This window comes from Oryzias melastigma, linkage group LG2 (assembly GCF_002922805.2).
Source record: "Oryzias melastigma strain HK-1 linkage group LG2, ASM292280v2, whole genome shotgun sequence".
Taxonomy (NCBI): Eukaryota; Metazoa; Chordata; class Actinopteri; order Beloniformes; family Adrianichthyidae; genus Oryzias; species Oryzias melastigma.
Window position 1 is genome coordinate 3,010,879 of NC_050513.1, and position 14,559 is coordinate 3,025,437.

Below are 14,559 nucleotides of genomic sequence, written 5' to 3' on the forward strand. Positions count from 1 at the left end.
AGAACTACATTTCCCTTGTTCTCCACCTTTTCCTTTGTAGGGTTCAACATGAGTTGATGGAGTTTTGTAGTTTCGTATTTGTCCACCAGAGGGCGTGCTCTCATCACCTTTTAACCTAAAAAAGGCTGCATTTTTCCCAATCAGCTGATCAGTCCACATCTTTGTCTGAGGTGGGGTGGGGGGCTGTGATCCTCCTCCTTTTGACTGCTCCTCGTGTCTGTACAATCTGAACTTAAGTGTGTGTGTGAGGGAAAGGCATCAAAATCACAACATTTAAAGTCCACTCACGAGGCCTGAAGCGGTTGTCATGGCAACAGACAGTGGAGTCAGGATGAGCTGTTAATTTTTATTTATATTTTCTTAATTTAGATAAGCTGTGATTGTGGGTGTGACTCAGTCATCTTGTGCGCCCCCCACCCACCCCCCACCCATCCCTGTCTGGTTATGCATTTGCAGATGGAGCAGCTGTCGGACGATGAGTTGGATCACGGGGCGGAGGAGGAGGACAGTGACAAGGAGGACCAGGACCTGGACAAGATGTTCGGCGCCTGGCTCGGGGAGCTGGACAAGCTCACGCAGGTCAATACGGCGAGGGGAGGGGCACTTGCACACTCGCACAGGTTGAACAGTGGAGACAAAGAGAGGCGTCTCCATGGCAACCCCAACACTGCTAATCCTGTCTCATGGCGTGTATCCTAGCAACTCCCTCCCTGTTGATGGTGTCTGTGCAGAAACCTGAGGATAGAAGGCCACTCGGCCTGATTTTTGGGAGTATGTTTTTTTTTTTTTTTTGAACGTGCTCCTCATCTTGTTTGTTTTTGTAACACAGAGTTTGGATGATGGGCGGCCCCAGAAAGCCCTGCAGAAGCCGCCGCTCAGGCAGGAGACGAACATGGCCAACTTCTCCTACCGCTTCTCCATGTACAACATAAACGGTGAGACCCCACACCCACCCACCCTTTTTTTGTTTCTTTTTTCCTTACGTTCAACCAAACATTTCTCCTCCCACTCTCTCACAGAGGCTTTGAACCAAGGAGACTCTGTGGACCTGGACGCCCTGATGGCTGACCTGTGCTCCATCGAGCAGGAGCTCAGCACCATCTCTAAGCCCAACTCCAGCTCCCGCAGCCACAGCAAAGGCCAGCAGAGGGCCCCGGGGGGGCGCAGTGCCAGCACCAAGCACTCAGGCTCCGGTGGAGGGGGCAGCAGTGGAGGTAGCCCCCGCTGAGAGATGTTAACCACATGTTTGCCTCTCTCCGCTCAGTGTGGCGTTACCGAACCCACAATAAATGTCAAACTCCAACATTTGACAAACATGGATTAAAAAAAAAACAAACAATATTATTAGAATAAAAGTCATGCCGTTTAAAATCTACAACAAGTGCTTTTATTTTGGTAAACCTCAGATGCATCCATTGCCTAGCACAGGGGTGTCAAACTCAATCGCATAAGGGGAGAAAATCCAAAACACATCTTACATCGCAGGCCGAACAGGATAAACATTTATTAAACACTCTAAAACTACATTTTAAAAACTTTAAAGAAGAAGCTGTTTAACATAATTATGAACTAGATATTTAGCATTACCTGCAAAAATGCTGGAGTGAATGATGTTAGCTGAATTTGGTCACTGAAGACGCTAGTGCTGTTAGCTGAGGATGCTAGTGCTGTTAGCTGAAGATGCTAGTGCTGTTAGCTGAAGATGCCAGTACTGATAGCTGAAGAAAACTTAGGTAAGCCAAAACAGCTAGCATGTTGCTAAAAAATTGCTAAACTTCAAAATATCATAAAAAACTGAAAACGCCTAAATTACCCAAAATAGCTAGCTAGCAACCCCTCTAACCCACCTTGCAGATGCTTTCCAGTAAATTTGACATAAAAGCTTAAATAAATTAAGAACATTATTCTATAATATAATCCGTATTGTGTTTGTTTATCTTAATCCTGAACAAATTCTGCTGATTTCTCCCTAAAATGACACATTTGAAGTCATAAGACGATTTTTTTTTTTTGTAATTGGTGCTTTATTCTGAAATCCTGCATTTGAACTTCCTCCACAGGAAGTACCAGCAGCAGCACTCGAGCCTCGCCGGCCAACACAGTTCGAGGCGGCAGCCTCAACGCTCGCCCCGCCGCCTCCAACATCTCCCTAGACGACATCACTTCCCAGCTGGAGAAGGCCTCGCTCAGCATGGACGAGGCGGCGCGTCAGACCTCCTCTTCCTCCTCCTCCTCCTCCTCTTCGGTTTCCTCTGCCACCCTCCGGCGGCCTTCCTCCGAATCGTCCGGCGGCGGGAAGCACCGGCGCACGGGGTCGGTGGACGCGGTCAGCGAGAAGGAGGCCGGATCCCAGCGGTCCAGCGTGAACTCGGCCTCCGCCTCCAGCATGGACTCTCTGGACACGGACAAGGCGCCGGCAGGAGGAGAAGGGGAGGGGCAGAGCGGCGTGGGCCCACAGGGACAGAACCAGACCAGTACGGAGGTATGAGGACGCAGAAATCCAACAAACTTTCAGAGTTTGTGTGGAAACGGTCTGTGATGTTTTGCCCCGCCTGCATGAAAAGTTCTAAGGTCAATTCAGTTGCTGAATCAGAGAATTCAGAAAAAGCTCTTCTAACATCTGAATTGACCAGATTCCCAAACCTGCATGGAGCCAGTCTGCTGCTAGACTCCTTCAGTGCTACGTGAACGCCGTTCGCTGTCTCACTGAGCAGCCTGGCTCTCTAACAAAAGCGTGGCGTTCAGACTGAACCTCCAAAGTTCATCACATCTTCAGGCGCTTTCACACTTGGCTCTTTGTGGTTTTATTTATTCAGTCATTGACACAGCTTGACCTCCTCTTCTGTGAGAAACACTCACCTCTGAACAAACATCAGCAAACGAAATGATCTTTGATACAATGAGGAGAATTAACTCGTAAAATTATTTTTAAAAAATGTATTTTTTTAAGATTATTGTCCAAAAATTATGAAAAAGTCATAATTTTAAAAGATTAAGGTCCTAAAAATATAAAAAAGTCATAATTTTAAAAGATCAAAGTTCATAGTTTTACAAAATAAAGTCCTAAATTTGTGACAAAAAAAGTAATAATTTTACAAGATTAAAGTCCTATCAATATGAGAAAAAACATCAAAATTTTATAAGAATTGACTCATTAAATTATAAAAAAGGTCATAATTTTACAAGAAAAAAGTCCTAAAATTATGATTAAAAAAAGTCATAATTTTATGAGATTAAAGTCCTATAATTATGAAAAAGAGCAGCAAAGTTTTATAAGAATTGACTTGTAAAATTATGAGAAAAAAGTAATAATTTTACAAGATTAAAGTCCTATAAATATGAGAAAAACATTTCTGAGAAGAGTCGTCATTTTACAAGATTAAAGTCTTAAAATTATGAGAAAAGCATCAGAATTTTAAAAGAATAAACTATTAAATTATGAGAAAAAAGTTGTATTTTTACAAAGAAAAAATGCTTTTATTTTAAATAACGTTAGTTTTGTAAGCCTAAATCCAAATCACCAAAATGCTTTAGTTTATCAGAGGTATCCATGTCCCATAATGCATTTGGACCTCTGCAGTCATACTGCCGATGGCGTTAACGGTGCGCCCGCCAGGAGTCCGCTCTTTGTGGGTCAACAATGTGAGGAAAACCAAATTCCTGAAAGTCTTTTCAATGTCCTTATTCAGAATATAAAATAAGAAGTTTGACTTTTACCGTGTTTGTGAAACTAATGCTAAAGTAACCGCTCACAATGCACTAAATCGTTCTGCAATTGTTGTTGTTTTATTTTTCTCAGTAAACAGACTTTTCAGCTCATAAATTAAAGACTTATGATGATAAAACATTATTATTCTTGTAAAATGACGATTTTTTTTACCCTATAATTTTACAGCTTTATTCTTGTAATAAATGTATTTATTTTGATGGTAGCCTTAATACTCCGTACAAAGCAGCAACTGCTGCTATTATTTGGTTTTAGCTTAATAGTTTGTTGTTGTTGTTTTTTTTTTACAAATTTTAAACACATTTTTTTCTACTTGAGAATTACTTTAAAAATATATTTTTTAAAGTTGTTAGCTTTTGTGTTGAAAACGGTTTTCAAATGTAAAATCTGGTTTTTCATTCACTTAAAGCTGATGCTCATTAACCCAAAACTTGATACTTTTCTTACAACTCAAAAAGCCAGAGCTGGATGAACAGTTGAGCAACATGCTGCACGTATGTTGCACGTACGCTGCACGTATGTTGCGCGTACGCTGCATGTGGCGTCCTGCATGACTTCACTCTGTCTGTGTTTGCATCCTCTCCTGCGCCGCCATCTCTTTCCCGCCTGCACCTTCCCCAGCATGTCACGCTGAGGCGGGCCAGCAGTAAGGCGGCCAGACGGCAGCTCGACTTCACCTCCGGGAGGGGGGAAGTGGACCGGGCCACCGTAAGTGCATGTGTGTGAGCGTGCACGAGTGTGAGCGTGCACGAGTGAGCACGGCTCAGTCCCTGTGTCTTTATTTTATCGACCGATCGTTTGGCGGTTTGTGACTCAGCTGTAGTGTCATGGTCGCGGCGTGAGCGAGTGAAAGGCATTGTGGGATGTTTTCCTCCCTTCCTTGTCAGAACACTCCGTGTTCCTTTTCTCACAACCATCGCTTCTTCACCGACAGCTGCAGCTAATGACACCCACAACTGCTTCACTGGCTGCTTCTTTATTAAAAATGCATTAAAAAGAATCACATTTCCATTTAATAATAATAATAATAATCCTGCACTGAATTCTCTTTATATTGTCTCCTCCTCTCTCTTTCTCTTCTCCTCTTTTCCACCAAAGCATTCCTATCTGGACCGAGAAACCTCGCTCATTCTGAAAAGCATAGCAGGAAAGCCTTCTCACCTCCTGACCAAGGTGACTTCCTCATCCGTTTGTTTGTTTGTTTGTGTGCACCGCTTCTCTGCTCTGCAGGGCTTTTTCTGGACAAATCCATCCTTTAATACTCAATTCAACTGTATTCATAAAGCACTTTAAACACAACAAGGTTCACCAAAGGGCTGAACAAAAGCATAACGTTGGTACAAACACATAACAGTTAAGACATAAGACTATTAATAGACCAAAAACCCCTCTTACGGGGTTTTCACATTTCGGCTGTGGGTGGAGTCAGCCGCCATCTTCCCTGTTTGGTTACCCTTTAAATACTTGAATAAAGGGACATAAAAGTGAAAGTAACATTTTAAGACGGGGAACAATCAGACGTTTGGAGTTGATTTAGACAAAAATTGAAAGAAGTTCTTGTATTTTTATAATGCTGGGTTTATAAAATTACATAAAGCTAAAGTCTGTTAGCTTGATGCTAACGTATAATGGGATTTCCCATAGGACGGCTAACAGTACTGTTGTATCAACCTAAACATACATTACTGACTAAATGTATTTATTAATTTTTATTCATTTTCACAGGAAAATCATAAAAATAATACATTAAAACAACACAAGGCATCTTTTGCTCAGTAAATGAAAGGGAGCAGAATGAAGAAAACATATTTTTCTGCCCCTTTCCCTTAAAAGAACATCTTTATAAACTCACAGCCATAAATTTTCCAAATTCTTTTGAGGAAATATTTTTTAAAGTATCCATTTGCGGTTTAAAGCACCATATTTTTGCTGTTTTTTTAAAATGAACAAATTTGTCAAATTTGCTTTTAAAGCCCAGAAGAAAATAGTTCTCAGGTTCTCCAGGGTTAAATAGATAAATGAAACAAAAATATTATGAATGAGAGAGTTGTGTAAAATATTACAAATCTATGTGAGTAGAAGTAATATAGTCATAGTATCACAGGCTAGATTCTAATGCTGTGTGCAAACTGCATCTCCCTGAAACTTTGAATTTAGATGTAAGGAAATGGATTTTTCCACAGACGTTTTTTTGCAGTTTTCACTTGCATGTGGAGCTTTTTTGTGTGTTTATGATTAGTTCTTCTGCATGTCACTGGTTGTTGATTTGCTTTTTTCATTTGGACATTTTGGAGTGAATGTGTCAACAGCTCTTCAGTTTAGTGAACTTTTTTGATGTCAGGGGTTTCAGTTTTCCGGTGAAAACTAAAGGTTCCTGCTGGAAAGTTTTCATTCTTTTTTGTTTTTTTTGGTTTGTCCTCCTCACTGGGGTGGGGATTTAAACTCCTGCCCCAGGTGGAGTTCTGTAAAATATATATATATTTTATTTTTTAAGGGATAAGTGTTTTAAAAATATGCTTATTTAGAGTTTTTTATATTAGTTATTGGGCATATCTGTTTAAGAAAGTGGGAAAATGTCAGGTTTCACCAGAAAATAATTACAACCTGAGTTCAAACCGGCTGATAAGAAAACTCTGATGACCGAGCGTTCTAGCAAAGCATTTAAATGCATCACTTACATACTAATCTTTTCTTTCTCTGACACGCGATTCTCAGATTTTCTGCGTTAATGTGGTTTTGTGTGTGCAGCAAGCGATTTGTGTGTCATTTTTAAAGATTTGTCCGCAAGTTAGTTTAAAGTTGCTGTAATTTTAATTTGTGTATTCGTAAATTTGAATTTTATTTCATAATTTTTGTACTTATGCGCAAAATATGTTGTATAAATTACAAATCAAGAATTACACACGCAAAAATCTAAAGTTGCTAACAATTAAAGAATTATCCACGCAAAAATCTAAAGTTGTGCACAAATCAAGAACTACGCTCGCACAAGTCAAGAAGTATTTACACAGAAACCTATAAGTACGTGCGCGCATATCCAAAGTTGTGCACATATCAAGAACTATGCTCGCACAAGTCAAGAAGTATTTACACAGAAACCTATAAGTACGTGCGCGCATATCCAAAGTTGCGCACAAGTCAAGAATTATACACGCACAAATTGGGTTGAGTCTATTTTCTTTCCATATATGATTGGTTACAGGTAACCCTTCCGCTCTCCTTACCTTATTTACATTATAAGTGGGTCATTTTATCATTGATTTTTGAGTTTCACTAATGTCCATGGCAGACATAAAATGCTGTCCACCTTTGTCCACATTTGTCATGGAAGGAATCACAGATCAATATGTGGGTGGAGTCATCTGGACCCCAAAGAGAGCGGAAACGTTTTAAACTAGTTTAACTTTCAACCCTCATTTTCTACAACCAAGAACTTTGTCATTCCATTCATTTCTTTCTGCTTTTGATGTGAGGAACCAAAACATCTTAGAACTTACGTCTTTAACCTCCTGTGACCCAAAAGGCTTTTTTGAGGTGTTGATCTTTGGACAAAAGGATGAATCCGGAAGACTGCTCGGAATGAGAGGCAGACGACTCCAGGATTTGATCCCGCCCCCTCTGGCTTCACCGATGTGCCTTGAAGAAGTTGGTCATGTGGAAGGAGCAGTCTGGGTCACTCCCCTCCAGCGTAACCGCGTCCATATACTTCAAATATTTAACACCCCGGCGTCTCATTCAGGCGCTCGCCGCCCGCCCCCATTGGCTGACCGGAGTTGTGAAGGGGGAGGGCGCTTCTCCGCTCGTGTTTTTGTGGGGGGATTATGCCCCATCGATTGGGCACGCTCCCTGAAACCCCCGCGCGTGTTTTTGAGGAGAGGAGAGTGGGAGGGGGGAGGTGCGTCGAGCTTCCCCCGTGTCAAACGGCGCACATGTCAGTGGACTCCAGCCTCCGCTGACTTGAATTTTCTATCTTTCTTTCGGATGTTCTCCTTCTTATTTTGTTGGAACGGTGGATTCTTCTCCTGGAAGACGTTGTGGTTGCTCCTCAGAGATCTTCCGCTTTTGTCTCCGGATCAAAGCGATCAGATGAAGCCTCAAACCCGCAATCGGAGCGCCATATTTGGTGGAGCCAAAGTTTCCGCCGCATAATTTCGCCTTTCGATCGCGTCTGGTTTGGATATTTAGAGGCGGTAAAATGGAAGTGATGGCTTCCTGCTGGAGGGGGCAGGTAAGCGTCGAATGCAGGAAAGTGTTTGGAAGACGTGACACTCTCGGTGAATGGCGGCGTCTTCTTTTTGATTTTTATTAACCCCTTCTCTGGTGTGTCCTTCCAGGAGGAACAAGCTGCCAAGCTGAAGGCGGAGAAGATCCGAGTGGCCCTGGAGAAAATCAAGGAGGCGCAGGTCAAAAAGGTGGGGGTGAAACGCTTGCATAATCGCCGCCGTCTCGTCATATTCGCCGCATTTCTTTGTGAACTTCCTTTCCCCGGCGAGTGAAGGCGGGTGAAGCTCAGAGAAAATAGGTCAATGCAGCGTTTGATATTTCTGCCGGGGAGGGAACCACGAGAAGACAATGCGGGGCCGATTCTGCACATTCACACCAAAGCAGCTCCAAAAAGCCTCGACTCGTGCATGTCTCCAACCAGGACGAGGGTTCATAGACGTATCTTTTTTTGCCGATGAATGAGCTTTCTATAGTGGTGGTACAGTGCTGTTCCTCTGCAGTGTTTTCAGGAAAAACAGCTGCAGCGTCAGAACCATCAAGGTCTTTTATTCTGAAATATTCCAGTAGATCTTTGATTAGAACTTTTCTGTTCATGTGAGGGATTTTTCCAGAGGAATTTAGGTCAGACTCCACACATCTCTTAAGACTCTTCTCTTGACGTTTCCATTGGTTCAGCTCTCTGTTCAGTTATCCACATGTCGATTGAGAGTCTGGAGCTTCAGGGGTTTTATTGGCTCTCACAGCAGGGCAGATGTTCAATTGACTGGTTATGGAAGACGTTTGTTAGCAATTTATGAAAGTTCACGTTCGTGCTGCCGCAAACGATTGTTTTAATAGTCGACTAATCGCAGATTATTTTGTCCGGTTAGTCATGCACAAAGTGGATGTAAAACACACATCATTATCTTTAAACTGACTAAAAATAAAGACAACTAAGATGATAGTTTATTAAACTTTTAATGAATCGTGTCGCCTCTGTCCTTCATTAGTTTGTTGGTATTGTGATCATGCTAGTTTGAACACTTTTTGCTGAAAGTAGTCACTGAAAATGCAAAAGCTATTTGCCAAATGTTAAATTTGCTAATAGACTCCAAATTTCATTAAAGAGCAATAAAAGAGCACTGAAGTTGACCTAAATCTCTGATAAAATTGTAGTAAAATTGCTTAAAAATCACTAATACATGCCAATTTTGCAGAAATAGTTACTGTGTTGCTTAAATATGAGCTACACTCAAAATTAACCCCAAAAAACCATAGATGTCAAATTAGCCAAAAAAGCTAGCTAATTACATACACTTTAGCTAAACTCCAAAATGACCTAAAACTCCTAAGTTAACAAAATTAGTCAAAAATGTTAGCATGTTGCTAAAATACACGCTAAACTCTAAATTAGCTTCAAAAGCCCCAGTAGATAACAAATTAGTCAAAAAAGTTAACACAATACTTAACTCCAAAATAGCCTAAAATTCATCAGTCAACTAAACTAGTCAAAAATGTTAGCATGTTGCTAAAATAGAAGCTAATATCTAAATTAGATTAAAAAAAACTTGGTAGATTAACAAGTTAGCCAAACACGTTAGCATGTTTCTAAAATATTAGATAACCTCATATTTTTTTATATATAAAAGATTAAACATTGCCCATGAAAATATTTAAAGGTTTTTGTTTATCTACTTAAAATGTTGAAATTTGAAGACTTTCTCATTCACTTCCCATGGGTCGTATTTAACTTAATATAGATTGTAAAGTTGAAAAAAAAACACTAATACCTCTTTTAGCTTGATCAGATAATTCCAAAGAACACAAATGTTTTACTACAATTGTGTTTTCTAGATCATTTCTGAACAAAAGACTTTCTTTTAAAGTCTGTGCTCCTTTCACCATCTGACTATGACTGCCTTTTATGGTTATATTTAAAATAAAAAAGTAATGATTTATAGACTTTAAGAGACTGCTGTGACGTATCTCAAGCTTGGCTTCCTTGGCTTGCTGGTGGATTTCTCAAGATTTAGGATTTAAAGAGAATTAGGACTTTACTGCTTCTGCCTATTGGTCCATTTCAGTTTGACATTGGAAAACTCAGGAACGAATACCGGCAATTTATTTTCTATTTATTTTATTTCCCTGATGAATTTAAACAGAGTTTTGGGGGAGTTACTCCAAAAATAGCCATATTCTCTTTAGTCAACAAAGAATATGGTTCACCAACAGTCTCTTTAAACCAGGGGGTGTTTTAAGTATTTTGTCCAGAAGTCTCAAAAGTCTGATTTTTGATGTTCTCCTGGTCGTCCTCAGCTGGTGATCAGGGTCCACATGTCGGACGAGAGCTCCAAGACCATGATGGTGGACGAGCGGCAGACGGTCCGCCAGGTGCTGGACAGCCTGCTGGACAAGTCGCACTGCGGCTACAGCCCGGACTGGTCCCTGGTGGAGACCATCACGGAGCTCCAGATGGGTAAGAGCCGCTCGCTCCAGATCCCCGTGAAGAATCCCCTCGCCCTCACCCCTCCCCCCTCTAATGCCCTCAGAGCGGATCTTCGAGGATCACGAAAACTTGGTGGAGAACCTGCTGAACTGGACGCGGGACAGCCACAACAAGCTGATGTTCATCGAGCGCATCGAGAAGTACGCTCTCTTCAAGAACCCTCAGGTGAGGAGCAGCTTTAATGCACCGGGGGGGAAGTAGGTCAAAGCCATAAAGCGAGTTAAGGTGAATTATTTATCTAATGAAAGACGCGCGTCCTCCAGTCACCCTCCTGCTTCCTTCAATCACTTTCAGAACTATTTGTTGGGGCGGAAGGAGACGTCGGAGATGGCCGATCGGAATAAAGAAGCTCTACTGGAGGTGAATCTACGGCAAAAACCAGTTTTCCCGCCAAATCTACATCCTCCCGTGACTCCCATCTTCTTTGTGAATCCATCAGGAGTGTTTCTGCGGCGGCTCCGTGTCCGTCCCTGAAATCGAGGGCGTCCTGTGGCTCAAAGACGACGGTAAAAAGTCGTGGAAGAAGCGCTACTTCCTCCTCAGAGCTTCGGGGATCTACTACGTCCCAAAAGGCAAAGCAAAGGTCGGTACAGATCAGAGTGAAGGGAGCTGCAGAGGAGAATGAGATCAGCATCCGTGGTATTTCCTGTTTAGGGCAGCATTCCTCCTTTATGTACTCAGATAGAAATGTGCTGCACATGTCATTTACCCTCCTCATCCTCCTAACTCGAGCTTTTAGCATTCCACTCTTTGTTCCTAAAAGCTGCTTTCAGTTTTCAAAATAAAAGTCCAGAAAGACAGTACTCATGTTCGTCTCCTGTGTTTTCTCCTCCGCAGGCGTCACGAGATCTGGTCTGCTTCCTGCAGTTAGACCACGTTAACGTCTATTACGGTCAGGACTACCGCAGCAAGTACAAAGCGCCCACAGACTACTGCCTCGCCCTGAAGGTGAATCCAGTTTGTTGTTCAACAGCAGCTGAAAAAGACCACACTTTTAAACTTTTATCTATTTTTAATTTCTCAAGATTATGACTTCATTTTGACAAATCTCCTTTAAATTTAAAAAGTTAACCCATTATTATGGGATGGCCACGTACGGCAAACTTTAAGAATTTTCACACTTTTGTTTCAGCGAGTTTAACTGACCTTCGACCTCGGGAAGAGGTCTTAAACTTTTTATTAAATCCCCTTTACCACCATCTACAAATTAAAATTCCTGCTAGGTATTTTGTCTGGAATGCGACTTGTGGGGGTGGGGCGGTGTTTGTAAATGTTGAACGACGTTAGCATAGGAAGCTCGCCAACGTGGCGCTCTCCTGTTGCTCACACGTTTTGTATTGAAAAATAGTGTAAATTTAACACAAATAAAACAATATAACAGTAAAAAAAAAGCATATTATGAACGTAGTGAGTAAAAAACCTCCGTTGCTAAGGAAATCCAAAAATTAACTTTTGCAAATTCTTCTAAAAAGGACGTCGTTCTGTTTGTCACCCCCAGACGACCAAAAAATAAAATGGTTGCTATGAAGATTAAGTCTCCAATTTTATGCATTTTCATTAATATCAGATTTTTTTTTTGTTTAAAAGTTGAGTAAAGCTTTTTTGTATTTCAAAATATAAACATTTTGTGAGGTCGTCGTGTGTGTCCAGCTAGGTAGATACTTTTTAGAGCAGTTATGTCTTTTATTTTGAAATCTGTTTTGAGGAATAGCAGTGTACTCAGTATACTTTAGCTGCATTTTAATGTAAAAAGTTGCTTTTTTTTTACTTTTTTAAATTTACAATTATACCTTTTATTTAAATTTAAAAAATATTTCTCATTAAACATAGTTTTAAATTTGTCCTTAGAAAATAAAAATAATAAAATTTTCTTTAATATATCTTAATATTGTGGCAAAATGAAAAAAAAAAGTGTAAAGTTGCATAGATGAGGTTATGCTACAAATAATGACAGCAAACAAGGAAAGATCAAGAGTTATTAAAAGTAAAACAGTTAAGATAAACTTGAAAATAGGGAAAACGGGCTAATTTTACAACAGGTTACGCTTTTTAATAAACCTTTTAAAGCAGTACTACTACTACCACTTTAAAATCAGATAAATAATTGATTTTTAAACACATTAATATTAATTACATAAAAAATGAATCATATTTTGATAGATATTAAAATATGGATATGTTTTATATGTTCTCTATTTACATTAATTATTTGTCATTATGATATTAATATAAAGCAAAAACTATAATTTCTGTATTTTTCTATTTAAAGCAAATTAATTAAAATCAAAACATCAGAAAAGCTTAACTAACAATTTGTCTATAACTTGGCTCATACATTTTAGTTTGGCAACGAGAAAACATAACTCTGCTGAGCATGGTAGTGGCAGCATCATGATTTGCCATGAATTGACTATGAATTTTCCATTTGTCAGCATCCACAGATCCAGAAAAAGTCGCAGTATATCAAGTACTTGTGCTGCGATGATGTAAGGACCCTCCATCAGTGGATCAATGGAATTCGCATCGCCAAGGTGAGCCTTAGGAGGAAAAGGAAAAAAACAAGAAATAAACAACATATTTTTTAATCAATCTCTGAATGTATTTGTTTGTGCAGTATGGAAAGCAGCTGTATGTCAACTATCAGGAAGCCATGAAGAGGACGGAGGCTGCCTACGACTGGTCCTCTCTTTCCACATCCAGCATTCGATCCGCCTCCAGTTCCGCCAGTATTCCTGGTTAGTTTCCATCACACTGGTTGACTGTATATGAGAACTGGAATGAGTGACACCTCCCCTTTGTTGTTCCAACAACAGCTAATACTTAATTTTTTAACATGTTTTTGCTAATCTTTGTTTTTTTTTTTCATGATATTTTTCTGTAGTGTAAGTTATTCAAGTTATAAACTGACCAATCAGATGCCTCAATTAAAGTAGGCGGAGCCTGCTAGCCCCGTTTGACAGATTTTGTGGAGCCAGCTTTCAAGTTGTAGGGGTGTGGCCTTCCAACAAGCTCTTGATTGACAAGAGTGGTTGCCATTAGCGGTGATACTCGAGTCATACAAAAAAATAAAGAAAAATTGTTCTGGTTCAGTCTTGGGATATATCGCGATACATATCGTGAACCGGGTATCGTTCTACGTTTTGTATCATCAGGATCAAGCCAATATAGACTCGTAGTTGCCATAGAAATATGACCAATCTGACTGACGGCGTCTAGATCCAACATGGTGACGTCCATATTGGGAATAAATGGCGACTGAATTGACACTTGGTCCAGTTCTCATAAAGAGTCAATTGAATAGGAAACATTTGTGAAGTACAATGTAGAAAAAATGGTAAAATGAATTTTCCATTTTATTACAATTAATTAAAATTGAGGTAGAGTTTTTTACCAAGTCATACTGTTAAAAAAATAATTAAAATTGTTTTGACTCAGTCTTGGGATGTATCGCAATACCGTTTGTAAGCCGGGTATCACGATACGTATCGTATCGTCAGGATCTAGCCAAAAACACACCTCTGGTTGCTTTAGAAATATGACCAATCATTGTTTTACTGATGGGGTCTAGATCCAACATGCTGGCATCCATACTGGGAAAATATGGCGACTGAATTGACACTTGGTCCAGTTCTCATATGCAGTCAATAGAATAGGAAACTTTTGTCAATTATAAAAAAATTGATTTAAAAATGTTGACTTCTTCCCGTCTTCTGTTCTTTCAGAATCGCAGTCTAATCATTCCGGACACTCGGACAGCGGCGTGGACACGGGCTCCTCTCATGGCCGGTCCCAGAGCGTGGTGAGCTCCATCTTTTCAGAGGCGTGGAAGAGAGGAACCCAGATGGAGGAAAGCTCCAAGGTGAGGGTTAACCGCTCGAAGGCGCCCTCGCTTCAGGAGATGGTGGCGCTGACGTGTCGTTTCCTCCACAGATAAGGACGGAATCGTCTCGCGGGTCCACGCACTCGTCCTCGCACGGCCACCGCCATCACAGCCAGCACTCGCTGGACCAGCCGCTCCACACCCCCCCTCCACAAACCCCGCAGCAGCTCCCGTCAGCTCAACACCAGCCCCCCCAGATTTGGTCTGGTCAGCAGACTCCACCCCCAATGATGCCACAACCTC

At 40.7% G+C, this 14,559-nt stretch overlaps 1 protein-coding gene across 1 annotated transcript in view; it reads left to right on the top strand.

Moving 5' to 3' along the window:
- The window catches only part of raph1b (Ras association (RalGDS/AF-6) and pleckstrin homology domains 1b), a gene marked incomplete in the record, with an annotated part of 61,721 nt that overhangs the window by 44,232 nt on the left and 2,930 nt on the right, over positions 1-14,559 (top strand). Inside the window, 16 exon segments of the mRNA XM_024294304.2 lie at positions 457-579; positions 830-935; positions 1,020-1,214; positions 2,061-2,482; positions 4,349-4,435; positions 4,826-4,900; positions 8,062-8,139; positions 10,247-10,406; positions 10,480-10,601; positions 10,731-10,796; positions 10,876-11,019; positions 11,274-11,384; positions 12,869-12,967; positions 13,051-13,171; positions 14,159-14,295; positions 14,367-14,559. Of these exon segments, the coding sequence (XP_024150072.1) occupies positions 457-579; positions 830-935; positions 1,020-1,214; positions 2,061-2,482; positions 4,349-4,435; positions 4,826-4,900; positions 8,062-8,139; positions 10,247-10,406; positions 10,480-10,601; positions 10,731-10,796; positions 10,876-11,019; positions 11,274-11,384; positions 12,869-12,967; positions 13,051-13,171; positions 14,159-14,295; positions 14,367-14,559 (2,239 nt within the window).